The 12,643-nt window shown below is 42.2% G+C and overlaps 2 protein-coding genes across 3 annotated transcripts in view; both read right to left on the reverse strand.

The window, feature by feature from the left end:
- The window catches only part of LOC130277366 (calcium-activated chloride channel regulator 1-like), a 52,619-nt gene extending 50,588 nt beyond the window's left edge, over positions 1–2,031 (reverse strand). The window contains exon 1 of one of the 2 annotated variants that reach the window (XM_056528013.1): positions 1,923–2,031. The gene's annotated coding sequence lies outside the window, so the exon portion shown is untranslated. Of the gene's footprint in view, positions 1–1,607; positions 1,672–1,922 lie in introns of those variants that run through there. The other variant, XM_056528012.1, reaches the window with a different exon arrangement.
- Positions 1–12,643, reverse strand: part of LOC130277104 (calcium-activated chloride channel regulator 1-like) — an 89,852-nt gene that overhangs the window by 1,035 nt on the left and 76,174 nt on the right. Inside the window, exons 16-17 of the mRNA XM_056527418.1 lie at positions 11,586–11,700; positions 2,797–2,899 (exon numbers count right to left, since the gene is read on the reverse strand). Of these exons, the coding sequence (XP_056383393.1) occupies positions 2,797–2,899; positions 11,586–11,700 (218 nt within the window). The remainder of the gene's footprint in view (positions 1–2,796; positions 2,900–11,585; positions 11,701–12,643) is intronic.

The raw sequence follows: 12,643 nt of genomic DNA on the forward strand, positions 1-12,643 counted from the left end.
ATGGTAGATTTATGGAAATTGAATGTTAATCCAGGGATTTATTCTGATTCCCATATTGGTGGAGGCTATGTTCACATGACAGAATTTTCATGTGGAATTCCCCATTGGATTTCTGCATGGAGATTCTGCAGCAGCAGAGTCCCATTGATATCAATAGGATTCGGCTGTGAGGTTCACATTTAGGATTTCTAGGGAACTGAATGCATTGTTATCTTAGAAGACGACGCATTCCGGAGTGGTCCTAGCATGTTTTGCTGGGCTCTGCATTCAGGGACAATGTCCACACAGAGATGTTCATGCATTGGGATTTCTGTGCGGAATTCGTGCTTGGAATTCTGCATAGAGATTCTGCAGCAGCAGAGTCCAGTTGAATTCAATGGGATTCTGCTGCGCTGTGCACACTGCAACATTTCTGTGCCAGATGTTTCTGGCACAGAAATTTTGATTTTCGTCTCTGCAGAAAGAATGAGAATCTTTCTGCAGACTCCCCACGGAATGTCTAACCATCTATGAGATGGTGCATTTCCGTGTGGTCCTAGCACCGGCATGAGATTTTACGTGCGGACATTCCGAGGTGTAAACACAGCCTAAGAGTTTCTTTGTCTTCCTCTGAATCAAGACAGTAGGGCTATAGGTTGAACTTGATGGACTTTATTGTCTTTATTAAACCTTATGAACTATGAAACTATTGTACTTATCGTTTATATCGGTTGAGTCCTCTGTTTTCTATATTAGTTTTTATAACTATACTGTGGGGCTTTAAAGTCTTCTATCTGCTCAAGCAGCAGTAAAATAGTAGTAAACAAATTAGAAAAGGTTGTATAATTGTAACAGGAAATTCCAGGAAGCCTTTACGTTTCTATGATCAGTTGTAGCATGTGGTCTCTTTACAAAAGGCTTAGGTTCCATCCAGCGTAACTTAGCTTAGCTTAGGTTTTTCTTAGGCTGGAACTCTACCACAGATTTTGCATTAGGATCTTGGAACTTTAAAGCAGCACTTCGGGATGGAAAAATTGTCCTCCATACTGCCGACAGTAAGAAAAAATTAAGAGATACATACAGGGGTCAAGTCCTGGAAAAAAAAGTGTGGGAACTCACGCAAGATTTCTAATACACCCCCCCCCCCCCCCCCCGAAAATGTCCAAACTAAAACTTGACATCCTGCACAGTTCCAGGATTCTTACAGGCCACATGCATACAGCTGCCTACGGAGTATAAGAGTGACACACTGTAACAAACCTACTCCACATGTAATCTCCTTGCTACTGGGGTGACACACTGTAACAAACCTCCTCCTCATGTAATCTCCTTACTACTGGGGTGACACACTGTAACAAACCTCCTCCTCATGTAATCTCCTTACTACTGGGGTGACACACTGTAACAAACCTCCTCCTCATGTAATCTCCTTATTACTGGGGTGACACACTGTAACAAACCCCAACATTATGTAATCTCCTTACTACTGGGGTGACACACTGTAACAAACCTCCTCCTCATGTAATCTCCTTACTACTGGGGTGACACACTGTAACAAACCCCAACATTATGTAATCTCCTGACTACTGTGGTGACAAACTGTAACAAATCTCCTTCCATGTAATTACCTTACTGGATTGACATGTGACATGTCCAGCTCAGCCCCGCCTCCTCCACAGCATCACACAGGTCCTTCAGCCATGATCTCTCCTCTCCTCCACAGCTAAGCTCCGCCCCCAACATGTGATGGTGACATCATCACAGGTCCTACATCTGCAGCATCTAGCCGCCCGGGCCAGGGGGAGGAGACGGAGGAAGGGTAAGAATAATTCAGAGGTCGGTCTTGCAGGACTAATGTAACAGGGAAGGCGTTCCTCCTCTGGAAAAAGCAAAGGAACGCCGTTCCTGTGCTTTCCTGCAGGACTCGAGCCCTGGATACATACCTTCCTTCGCTCTCCCGGTGCCTTCGGTAACCCACTCTGGTCTCCAACGTGATCCTCTTCCTGGTGCCGGGGCCGAAAACGTCACACTGCCGCTCAGCCTATCTCCGGCCGAGTCGGGACTTCGCTGCTGCAGGTGATTGGCTGAGAGCAGTATGACTCACCGACCACCGGCAACCAGGAAGAGGATTGTGGCGGAGACCGGAGTGGGTTACCGGAGGCACCGGAGGAGCGAAGGAAGGCATGTATCTCTTTACTTTTTGTTACTGCCGGCAGTATGGAGGACAATTTTTCCATCCCGGACTACTCCTTTAAGTTACACATCTTTTCATTTATAGGATTCTGTATTTTAAACCTTCCCTACTTACTATAGGGGTCCCTTGACAATAAGTTGATAACCTGCCTAGACATTTTGCAATCATATGTAATCTGTGGGGAAACCTGACAGTAATTGTTCAGTTTTCCTGCAGCGCCACCACAGGGGAAATTAAGCATTACACTATGCCCATTCATATCAATGTGCTTTCTGTGTAATGCACACGATCTATAGTACAACCTCTTTGTGACTCTTCTCTACTCCAGCTAATACATAACGATCCTGAACACAAGATCCCATTTTATTAGCCTTAAGGATAACCAATTTATACAGCCGACATATGACACCACACGTTGAGAGCGTCACCAATAAGTCTTCTCATCTTCAATAATTGAATATTATGTCTGATTGACATTTATTATAATATATTATTATAAAATTTTACCATTGTCCTAATCTGCAAGGAAAACACCATTGATTGGACATGAGTCACATGGTTAACGAGTTTTAACAGAAAAAAGGAATAGACAGTAGATATTCTCTAATATCTCAGACTCTTACCTCTATATTTTCAATGATTTTGGGATTTTCTGGTACCGCCGGGTTGATGGCAATAACAATATCCTGGTAACCTCCATTATTAAGCTTCACCAGAGAACTGCTGCTTATAGAAAACAACAGGAATAGTAAAAATAAAGATAAAATGGTGCGGCCGGCCATCTTCCCCCCTTTACACCCAATGTTCATGCTAAGATGTCTTACAAACTATATACACAGCTCATTCTTATCAGAGAACCTATATGGACTTTGTTACTGTAGGTTACTTTTTTTTTTCCCTAGTTGTAACTTATTAACCCCTTAAGGACCAAGCCCATTTTAACCTTAAGGACCAGGCCAATTTAAAGGGGTTATCCAGGAAAAAAAACTTATATATAAGGGCTTGTTTATTGCGTGGCCAATTTTACTTTGGAATTAAACCTCTCATTTTACCAAAAAATGTATGGCGAACCCAGAAAATTTTATTTTTAGGGAGGAAATTTAAATGAAAATCACAATTTTGCACATTTTGGAGGGTTTTGTTTTCACACTGTACACTTTACGGTAAAAATGAAATGTGTACTTTATTCTGTGGGTCAATACGATTAATATGATACCCATGGCTTGATACTTTTATATTTTTGTACTGCTTAAAAAAAATCTAAAACTTTTTGTACAATATCAGTAATCTAAAATCGCCCTATTTTGACCACCTAAAACTTTTTCATTTTTCCGTATATAGGGCGGTATGAGGGCTCATTTTTTGCGCCGTCATCTTTACTTTTTATCGATATCACATTTGCATGTAAAAAATGTATAGATAATTTTTGATTATTATTTTTTTTTTTTTATAAAATGTGACAAAAAAAGCATCATTTTTGGACTTTTTTTTATTTTTTACGTTTACGCCATTCACCGTACGGGATCATTAACAATATATTTAGAAAGTTCGGAAATTTACACCCGCGGCGATACAAATATGTTCATAAAAAAATTTTTTTTACTTTTTGGGGGTAAAATGGGAAAAACTGACAATTTAAATTTTTATTGGGGAAGGGAATTTTTCACTTTTTTTTTACTTTCTATTTTTACATTTTTCAAACTTTTTTTTACACTTTTTATGTCCCCATAGGGGACTATCAATAGCAATCATTTGATTGCTAATAGTGTTTAGTGCTATGCATAGGACACAGCACTGATCAGTATTATCGGTCATCTTCTGCTCTGGTTTGCTCGATCTCAGACCAGAGCTGGAGACCCCGGGAGATGGCTGGAGCCAGGTGAGGGGACCTCCGGCCGCCATGCTGGATAATCGGATCAACGCGGCAGTGCTGAGGGCAATCCGATCATCCATTCAAAGTACCGCATTGCCGCAGATGCCGTGATCTGTATTTATCATGGCATCTGAGGGGTTAATTGGCGGACATCCTGCAATCGCGGATGTCGGCCATTACTGGCGGGTCCCCAGCTGCCGTGTATGACACGAGCACCGTTTTGATGCTCGCGGTCATACACAGGACGTAAATATAGGTCCTGGTGCGCGAAGTCCTGCAAACCAGGACATACATTTACGTCTGTGGTCGTTAAGGGGTTAAAGACATTAAGTCAGCAGTGTTTATTTGGAAGGCTGAGTTCACACCACATTTTTGCCATACTGTTTTCAATCAGTTTTTTTAAAGAAAAAACGTATGGAAACGTACGGGAAAAAGTAAACTGTATGCACTTTTAAACCGTATACTGTTGTTAAAAGTGCATACTGTTCCGTCCGTTTTTAATTGAAAAAAAAACATACGTTTTTGAAAATGTGATTTAAAATAAATTAAGTTTTTTAAATTTTAACTTTAGGATGCAACTGTGCATGTGCAAAGTAAAAACCGTATACGGTTTTCCCATATGGAACCGTATACTTGTGTTTTCCATTGACGTCCATGTTAAAAAAAAACATATGCGGTTGCAATACGGTTTTTAAAACGGAGACAAAACCGTGGTCCACCATGGTTTTGAGTACGGGAAAAAAAGTATTGCAAGCAAACCGCCCGCAACCGGATGCATACGGGTGCATACGGTTTTCAATTATTTGTCTATGTATACGGTTTTCAATACGGTTCCATACGTTTTCAATAATGAAAACGTATACGGGAACCATACTTGAAAAACGTGATGTAAACCCAGCCTAGTTAGGAAATAGAAATGTAAAGAATAGGACAATGTAGATCTGTTAACAAGAAGCATTATACCTTCCCATATCTTGCGTTCCTATACCGTGAGTTATCAACACTGACAAGTTAAAATAAAGGTCCCTTATTATACAAAGGGACTATTCAAGCTATAAAGCATAAGCAGGGGCATAACTACAGTCCTCTTTGGACCTGCCTTTCCTGCCTGATTTAGTTACCCTATGGCAATAGATACAATCACCAACACATAGTGACTAAATAATACTGTCATACTGTTACTGAATAAGACACATTGGCCCTGATGTACTATAGTAAACCCGATATGGTTTGTTGGGTTGTGCGCCAGATTCTGAGAAAAAAACCCGACCAACTCTCCATTTGACAGAGAAAACCTGAAAAGGGGGCTCGGCTGTTGGCAAAAGGAGGCGTGGTTGCCAAAAGGGGGCGTGTCCTCGTCAATTTCGAAAAAAATCCCAACAAATTTACTAAGGTTTCCACAGAAAATGTGTTGGATTTGAGCTCAGGAAAACCTGACCGCTCAGGTGTTAAAAAGGCAAAATGTAGGGAAAAGTGCAAAATGTAAGGAAACATTAGAAAACACTGTGGAAAAATACCTGTTGGGGAAAAAAAAACATAAAGAAAACTCTAGTCCACTCTTAGTACATCAGGGCCAATGTTTACGGATGAACATTCCCCCATTTTGTGACCATATAGCAGTAGATGCCAGCAGTGATTCACGGGTGATGTCTTCTTGGAGATTATAATGCCCACCTTGATGCCCCAAACAGTAAATGTGGGTAGTTTAGTAGGCTCCCCATTAGGTAAATAGGTTTCCCATTATATCCCAAGTACCCAAGTATATCTCCCACAGCACTTATGTTGAGAGTAAAACAAAAAGACAGCAAAAGCGCAACAATGTGCCGTTACTCCGATATAAAATGGAAAAAGACTGGTGATAGGTTCTGCTCACCTGACAGTGTTATGCTTAGAGCATAACACCTAATGATGCATAACGCCCAATCCGTGGGCAGGTAGCCGGGATGCAGCCAGGAGCTAACCCGTCCAGGAGGAGTCTCGGAACGGTTGTACATGCAGGGATAAATCCACAAAGTGGACAGAAGAAAGTTGCTCCAGTCGGCGCTTCACCGTAATGTGAATAATAGATGCCGGATCAATGGAAAGGATTCGGATCACAGGAGGAATAAGATAAAATATAATTTATTGGATACAGCACTAGGACTACGCATTTCAAGGGGTTGGACCCCCATCGGACCTGACGAAGAGGGGGTCCAATCCCTTGAAACGCGTAGTCCTAGCGCTATATCCAATAAATTATATTTTATCTTATTCATCCTGTGATCGGAATCCTTTCCATTGATCTGGCATCTATTATTCACAGTACGGTGAAGCGCCAACTGGACCAACTTTCTTCTGTCCACTTTGTGGCTTTATCCCTCCCACAGCACTTAGGCAGTTTCCTCAGTAGGTAGGTATGTCCGTAGGTAGGTATTATTATTATTGTGCAGGTAACCCCCCCCCCATTAAGTAGGTATGTCTTTACCATTAGGCAGCACTCTGTTAAAACAGTTCTCTAAGTCACTGAGTTTTTGAGGCCAGTAGCTGTGAGGTAAGCTGCGCTGCCAACAGTACTGTATGCATTGCCGCTCAGTACAATACTGCACCTACAGGAGCAGGGAGTCTGCCAATATAGAGAAGTCTTTGGTTGTGCACATTTGCAAACCTTTCTGGGTGAGGACACATCACTGGAACAATTTATCCATGTAGTCTCAGTAGCCAGTCAGTGACTGCTGAGAGTGTCCCTCCGCTTGTGACTACAGCAGACTGACAGTGTGAAAGACCTCCTATATATCAGCTCCCTAGATTACTTTAACAATGGACGCTCAGATCTAATATACTCAGATTTGATTCAGGTTTAATGTCAGTTTTATGCGCTGTTTAAATATGAAATATCTTTATTTGTGTCTAATTAAAGGGGTACTCTGCTGCTCAGTGTTTAGAACAAACTGTTCTGAACGCTGGAGCCGCGAGCTCCTCCTCAATGCAAGTCTATGAATTGCAATGAGGGGGCGGGGCGTGACATCATGAGGGAGCGGGGATATGACGTCATGGGCTCCTGGTGCCTGCTCCAGCATTCCAAATCCTGAGCAGCAGAGTACCCCTTTAAATTAATTGCTGTTGTCATGTGAAAGGCTTCTATATGGTCAGTCATATAATCATATAACAATACAACAAACAACCCTTAAAGGGGTATTCCAGGCAAAAACTTTTTTTTATATATATATCAACTGGCTCCGGAAAGTTAAACAGATTTGTAAATTACTTCTATTAAAAAATCTTAATCCTTCCAATAGTTATTAGCTTCTGAAGTTGAGTTGTTTTCTGTCTAACTGCTCTCTGATGACTCACGTCTGGGAGCTGTGCAGTTCCTATGGGGATATTTTCCCATCATGTACAGCTCCCGGGACGTGAGTCATCAGAGAGCAGTTAGGCAGAAAACAACAACTCAACTTCAGAAGCTAATAACTATTGGAAGGATTAAGATTTTTTAATCAAAGTAATTTACAAATCTGTTTAACTTTCCGGAGCCAGTTGATATATAAAAAAAAGTTTTGGCCTGGAATACCCCTTTAACCTCTTCAGGACGTAGGGCGTATGCAGATGCCCTGCATCCTGAGTCCTTAAGGATGTAGGGCGTATGGGTATGCCCGTGGGAATTCCGGTCCCCACCACTAGCCAATCGGGGATCTGACCGGGAAATTATTCAGCAGGCATCCCGGCACATCGCCGAGGGGGGACCTGAGACCTCTCATGTCAGTGATCGCCGGAAATCGTCAGTCAATTCAGACAAGCGATTTTTGGCGATTCCGAGTCATACGGATCTCCAGAAAATAAGGGGGGCACCCCCGATCCCCCTGAAGGGATAGGAGTGAGGTGGCAGGGGTGCCACCCCTCCTGTTCCTGCTGTTGGTCGATCAGAAGCGACCGACCAATAGCAGATCAGGGGCAAAGGGGTTAATGTTCAGTTCCCCCATTCTGCCCACTGATGGTAATCTGGACAGAACGGGGGAACTGTAGCATGAGTGGTGGTGCCGGTGGAGGTCCCTTACCTGCGATCAGCAGCAGGCGACTATGACGTGCGGCTCCCTGGTGTGGCTCCTCGTACAGACTACGGAAGCCGGTGAGTAGTTGCCTAGCAACATCTGGAGGGCTACAGTTTGGAGACCACTATACAGTGGTCTCTAAACTGTAGCCCTCCAGATGTTGCAAAACTACAGACGACGATCAGTTCATGCTGGGAGTTGTAGCTTTGCAACAGCTGGAGGCACACTGGTTGGAACATACTGAGTCAGTGAAGGTCAGTGAGCCTCCAGCTGTTGCAAAAGTACAACTCCCAGCACGCACAGTCTGTCAGTACATGCTGGCAGTTGTAGTTTGGAAACCGCTGGAGGTTTGCCCCCCCCCATGTGAATGTACAGGGTACATTCACACGGGCAGGTTAACAGTGAGTTTCCTGCTTCAAGTTTGAGCTGTGGCAAATTTTCTGCCACGACGCAAACTCCTAGCGGGAAACTGACCGTAAACCCCTGCCCATGTGAATGTACCCTAAAAACACTACACTAAACTAACACATAATAAAGGGTAAAACTACATATACCCGCCCTTACACTGTCCCTCCGAATAAAAAAAAAATTGTATCGTACGGCAGTGTTTCCAAAACGGAGCCTGCAGCTGTTGCAAAACAACGACTCCCACCATTTCCAGACAGCCACTGACTGTCCAGAAATGCTGGGAGTTTAGCAACAGCTGGAGGCAACCTGTTTGATAATCGCTGGTGCAGAATACCCCACCATTATGCAATCCCTAATTTAGTCCTCAAATGCGCATGGCGCTCTCTCAGTTCGGAGCGCTGTCGTATTTCAAGGAAACAGTTTAGGGCCACATATGGGGTATTTCCATACTCAGGAGCAATCGTGTTACAAATTTTAGGGGGCTTTTTCTCCTTTTACCCCTTATGAAAAGGAAAAGTTGGGGTCTACACCTGCCTGTTAGTGTAAAAAAAAAACATTTACACTACCATACTTGTGTTGCCCCATACTTTTTGTTTTCACAAGAGGTAAAAGGAAAAAAAGACCCCCAAAATGTGTAGCGCAATTTCTCCTGAGTACGGAAATACCCCATATGTGGGTGTAAAATGCTCTGCGGACGCACAACAAGGCTCAGGAGTGAGAGCACACTATGTACATTTGAGGCCTAAATTGGTGATTTGCACAGGGGTGGCTGATTTTACAGCGGTTCTGACATAAACGCAAAAAAATAAATACCCACATGTGACCCCATTTTGGAAACTTCACCCCTCACGGAACATAACAAAGGGTATAGTGAGCACCCAACAGGTGTTTGACGATTTTTCGTTAAAGTTGGATGGGAGAATGAAAAAAAATTTTTTTACTAAAATGCTGGTGTTACCCTAAATTTTTCATTTTCACAAGGGACAATAGGAAAAAAGGCCCTCAACATTTGTAAGCCTATTTCTTCTGAGTAAGAACATACCCCATATGTGGATTTAAAGTGCTCTGTGGGTGCACTACAATGCTCAGAAAAGAAGGAGCGCTATTGGGCATTTGAAGAGAAAATTTGTCCAGAATTGAAGGCCATGTGTGTTTACCAAGCCCCCCATAGTGCAAGAACAATAGACCCCCCCCCCACATGTGACCCCATTTTGGAAACTACACCCCTCACGTAATGAAATAAGGGGTACAGTGAGCATTTACGCCCCACAGGTGTCTGACAGATTTTTGAAACAGTGGTCCATGAAAATGAAAAATTTTATTTTTGTTTTGCTATTCTGGCACAATAGGGGCTGCCTAAATGTGACATGCCCCCCAAAAACATTTCAGAAAAACACTCTCCAAAATCCTATTGTCTCTCCTTCCCTTCTGAGCCCTCTAGTACACCCACAGAACACTTGAGATACACATATGAGATATGTATTTACTCAAGAGAAATTGGGTTACAAATTTTACGGTGATTTCTCTCCTTTTACCCCTTGTAAAAATTCAAAAGTTGGGTCTACAAGAACATGCGAGTGTAAAAAATGAAGATTTTGAATTTTCTCCTTCACATTGCTGTATTCCTGTGAAACACCTAAAAGGTTAACACACTTACTGAATGTCATTTTGAATACTTTGAGGGTGCAGTTTTTACAATGGGGTAATTTATGGGGTATTTCTAATGTGAAGGCCCCTCAAATCCACTTCAAGACTGAACTAGTTCCTGAAAATTTCCAATTTTGAAAATGTTGTGAAATATTGGAAAATTGCTTCTGCACTTTGAAGCCCTCTGATGTCTTCCAAAAGTAAATACATGTCAACTTTATGATGCAAATAGACATATTGTACATGTGAATCAATATAGAATTTATTTGGTATGTCCATTTTCCTTATAAGCAGAGAGTTTCAAAGTAAAAACAATTCAAAATTTTATAATTTTTCACCAAATTTTTGAATTTTTCATCAATAAATGATGCAAGTAATTTAATTTGTATTCTTATTTTTTGTTTCATAATGTAATTTTTATGTATCTATAACCGATATTTCAAAAAAAAATTGCATATTACAGCTGCTCAATATCTTTTTAATCTTTCCAAAGGAAGGGGGCGTGTCCTTCTCTTGCCTGCACTATGATGACTCCTTCCCCTCCCTCACTCTGCCGACTCACTGCTCTCTGGAGCCTGGCAGCCCTGCTCTGTAACCCTTTCCTCTCTGGTTTTATGCTGTACACACACACAATGTTTATTGGAGATTGCCTGTACTCTAACACAAAAGACAATATGGTGAGTGTATAAATTACCTTCCTAAATGAATGCAAAGGTTTAGTGCTAAAAGTCCAGTGTTTTTTATGCAGACATTTTCTGTTCCTATTCGTGTGTATCATCCTCAGGCAGTCCTGTAATGCTGGGACTTGTAGTTTTGGAATAGTTGGAGGCACAGTGTTTGGATAACTTTTTTTTACAGCAGTGTTGCCTTCAGATGTGTGCCTATAACTTTAGCAAAACTACAACTTTCAGCATGCCCAGACATCCTTTGACTGTCCAGGCATGCTTGGAGTTGTAGTTTTGCAACAGCTGGAGGCACATGATTGGTAAAACTCTGCATTAGAGCAGGGTTGCTGCAGCCTGTTTTCCTCATGCAGCCTTGTCAATCAGCCATCTTGTGTCCATGACCCTTGGACAAGCTGCTGCTGCTGTAGGACTCATCAGTGTCCCAGGAGGTATGGGGACCCCCTAGTGGTGGGATTTTCAAAAGACAGTTTTATTTAATAAAATTTGAATTTTTTTTAAAGAAGTATATGAGAAAAACTATTTTTTTTATATATATCTGACAGTGCCCATTTAAAAATAAAAATTCATAATATGATTTGCATATTGTTAAGAGTGATTAGTGTGTACACAGTTATCTACAAGAAGATTACATACTGAACTCTCTGCCCAGTTAGATATCATTTACTGTTATCATGTAACAGATATAACAAGGCATAGTTTATGCAGGAAAACTTGTAAAGAGGAAAAGTACAATGTTATGTATTATTATTATTATTAATAATAAAATATTATACCTAGAGTTCAGCGAGCTTTCGGAAAGTGTCCGGTTCGTGGCAAACAAGTTCTCACAGCGCAGCTTAACTTTTTTGTCACAATGAATCCTTTGGTTTACTGTAAGATCTTGCTGGGCTGGGAACAGCGACGAGATGGTATCATACTCTTCACTGCATACATTATACAGCCATGTAGATGGCTGTATAATGTATACACCCCCCTCCCCCCAAAGAGTTAACTAGCACTGCTCAGCAGTGTTACCATCACTGCTTTGCACAAACCATGCAGTTTGCAGTGTGTAGAACAGTGCATGCCACGGTAGATACATGTAGGAGTAGTTACCTGGGCCAATACATGTGTTTTACTTTCTACTGGGTCAACATCCTGCAGAACATCCTGCAGAACAAGGCGTCCCCGCAATGAGGTCAGGAAATTGTATTGACACACCTTCAAGGTTGCGAAAACAGGTTCAACTGCAGGCATTACCCACCTATCCTCCTCCACCACAGACATCTTGCATCTCCCCACAGGGAAGAGCATGGTTTATCCTTCTCCAACCCCCCCCCCCCCCCACCCTTCCCCCCTTCATCAGTGCAAAATCGTGTGCTACCATGCTGTGTTATATCTGCTAAGCTTCAGTGAGAACAGTTACAGAACGGAGGAGCTGGTACCTTGTCTGCAACAGGAAGTTTCACACTGGCTCTCTGGTTGTGATCTGACATTGGGAAACATAGTTGCCCATAATAGCTCAAACATCATCAAAGCGATGTGTCTAGGTGGCACGACACACTTGCCATGTATGGCACACGTGCTAAATCTTGTAGTCAAACGTTTCTTGAATAATTGTAGTGCTCTCAGGGAGGTGTTGGCTATGTGCAGGAAAATGTGTGTTATTCCTATGCTTTTAAACATGCCCTCCTGAACCTACGCCGCCTTATTTGCACCGTTCCAACACGGTCAAACTGAACATTTCACATGTTGCACCACCTGTTCCAGCAGAGCAAAGAGGTGACAGGCTTCCTAATGCAGCAGACAGATGATTTTTGAAGCCAGTGTAACTTTCAACTGAGGCACTGGC

The sequence above is a fragment of the Hyla sarda genome, chromosome 6 (assembly GCF_029499605.1).
Source record: "Hyla sarda isolate aHylSar1 chromosome 6, aHylSar1.hap1, whole genome shotgun sequence".
NCBI classification, from domain to species: Eukaryota; Metazoa; Chordata; class Amphibia; order Anura; family Hylidae; genus Hyla; species Hyla sarda.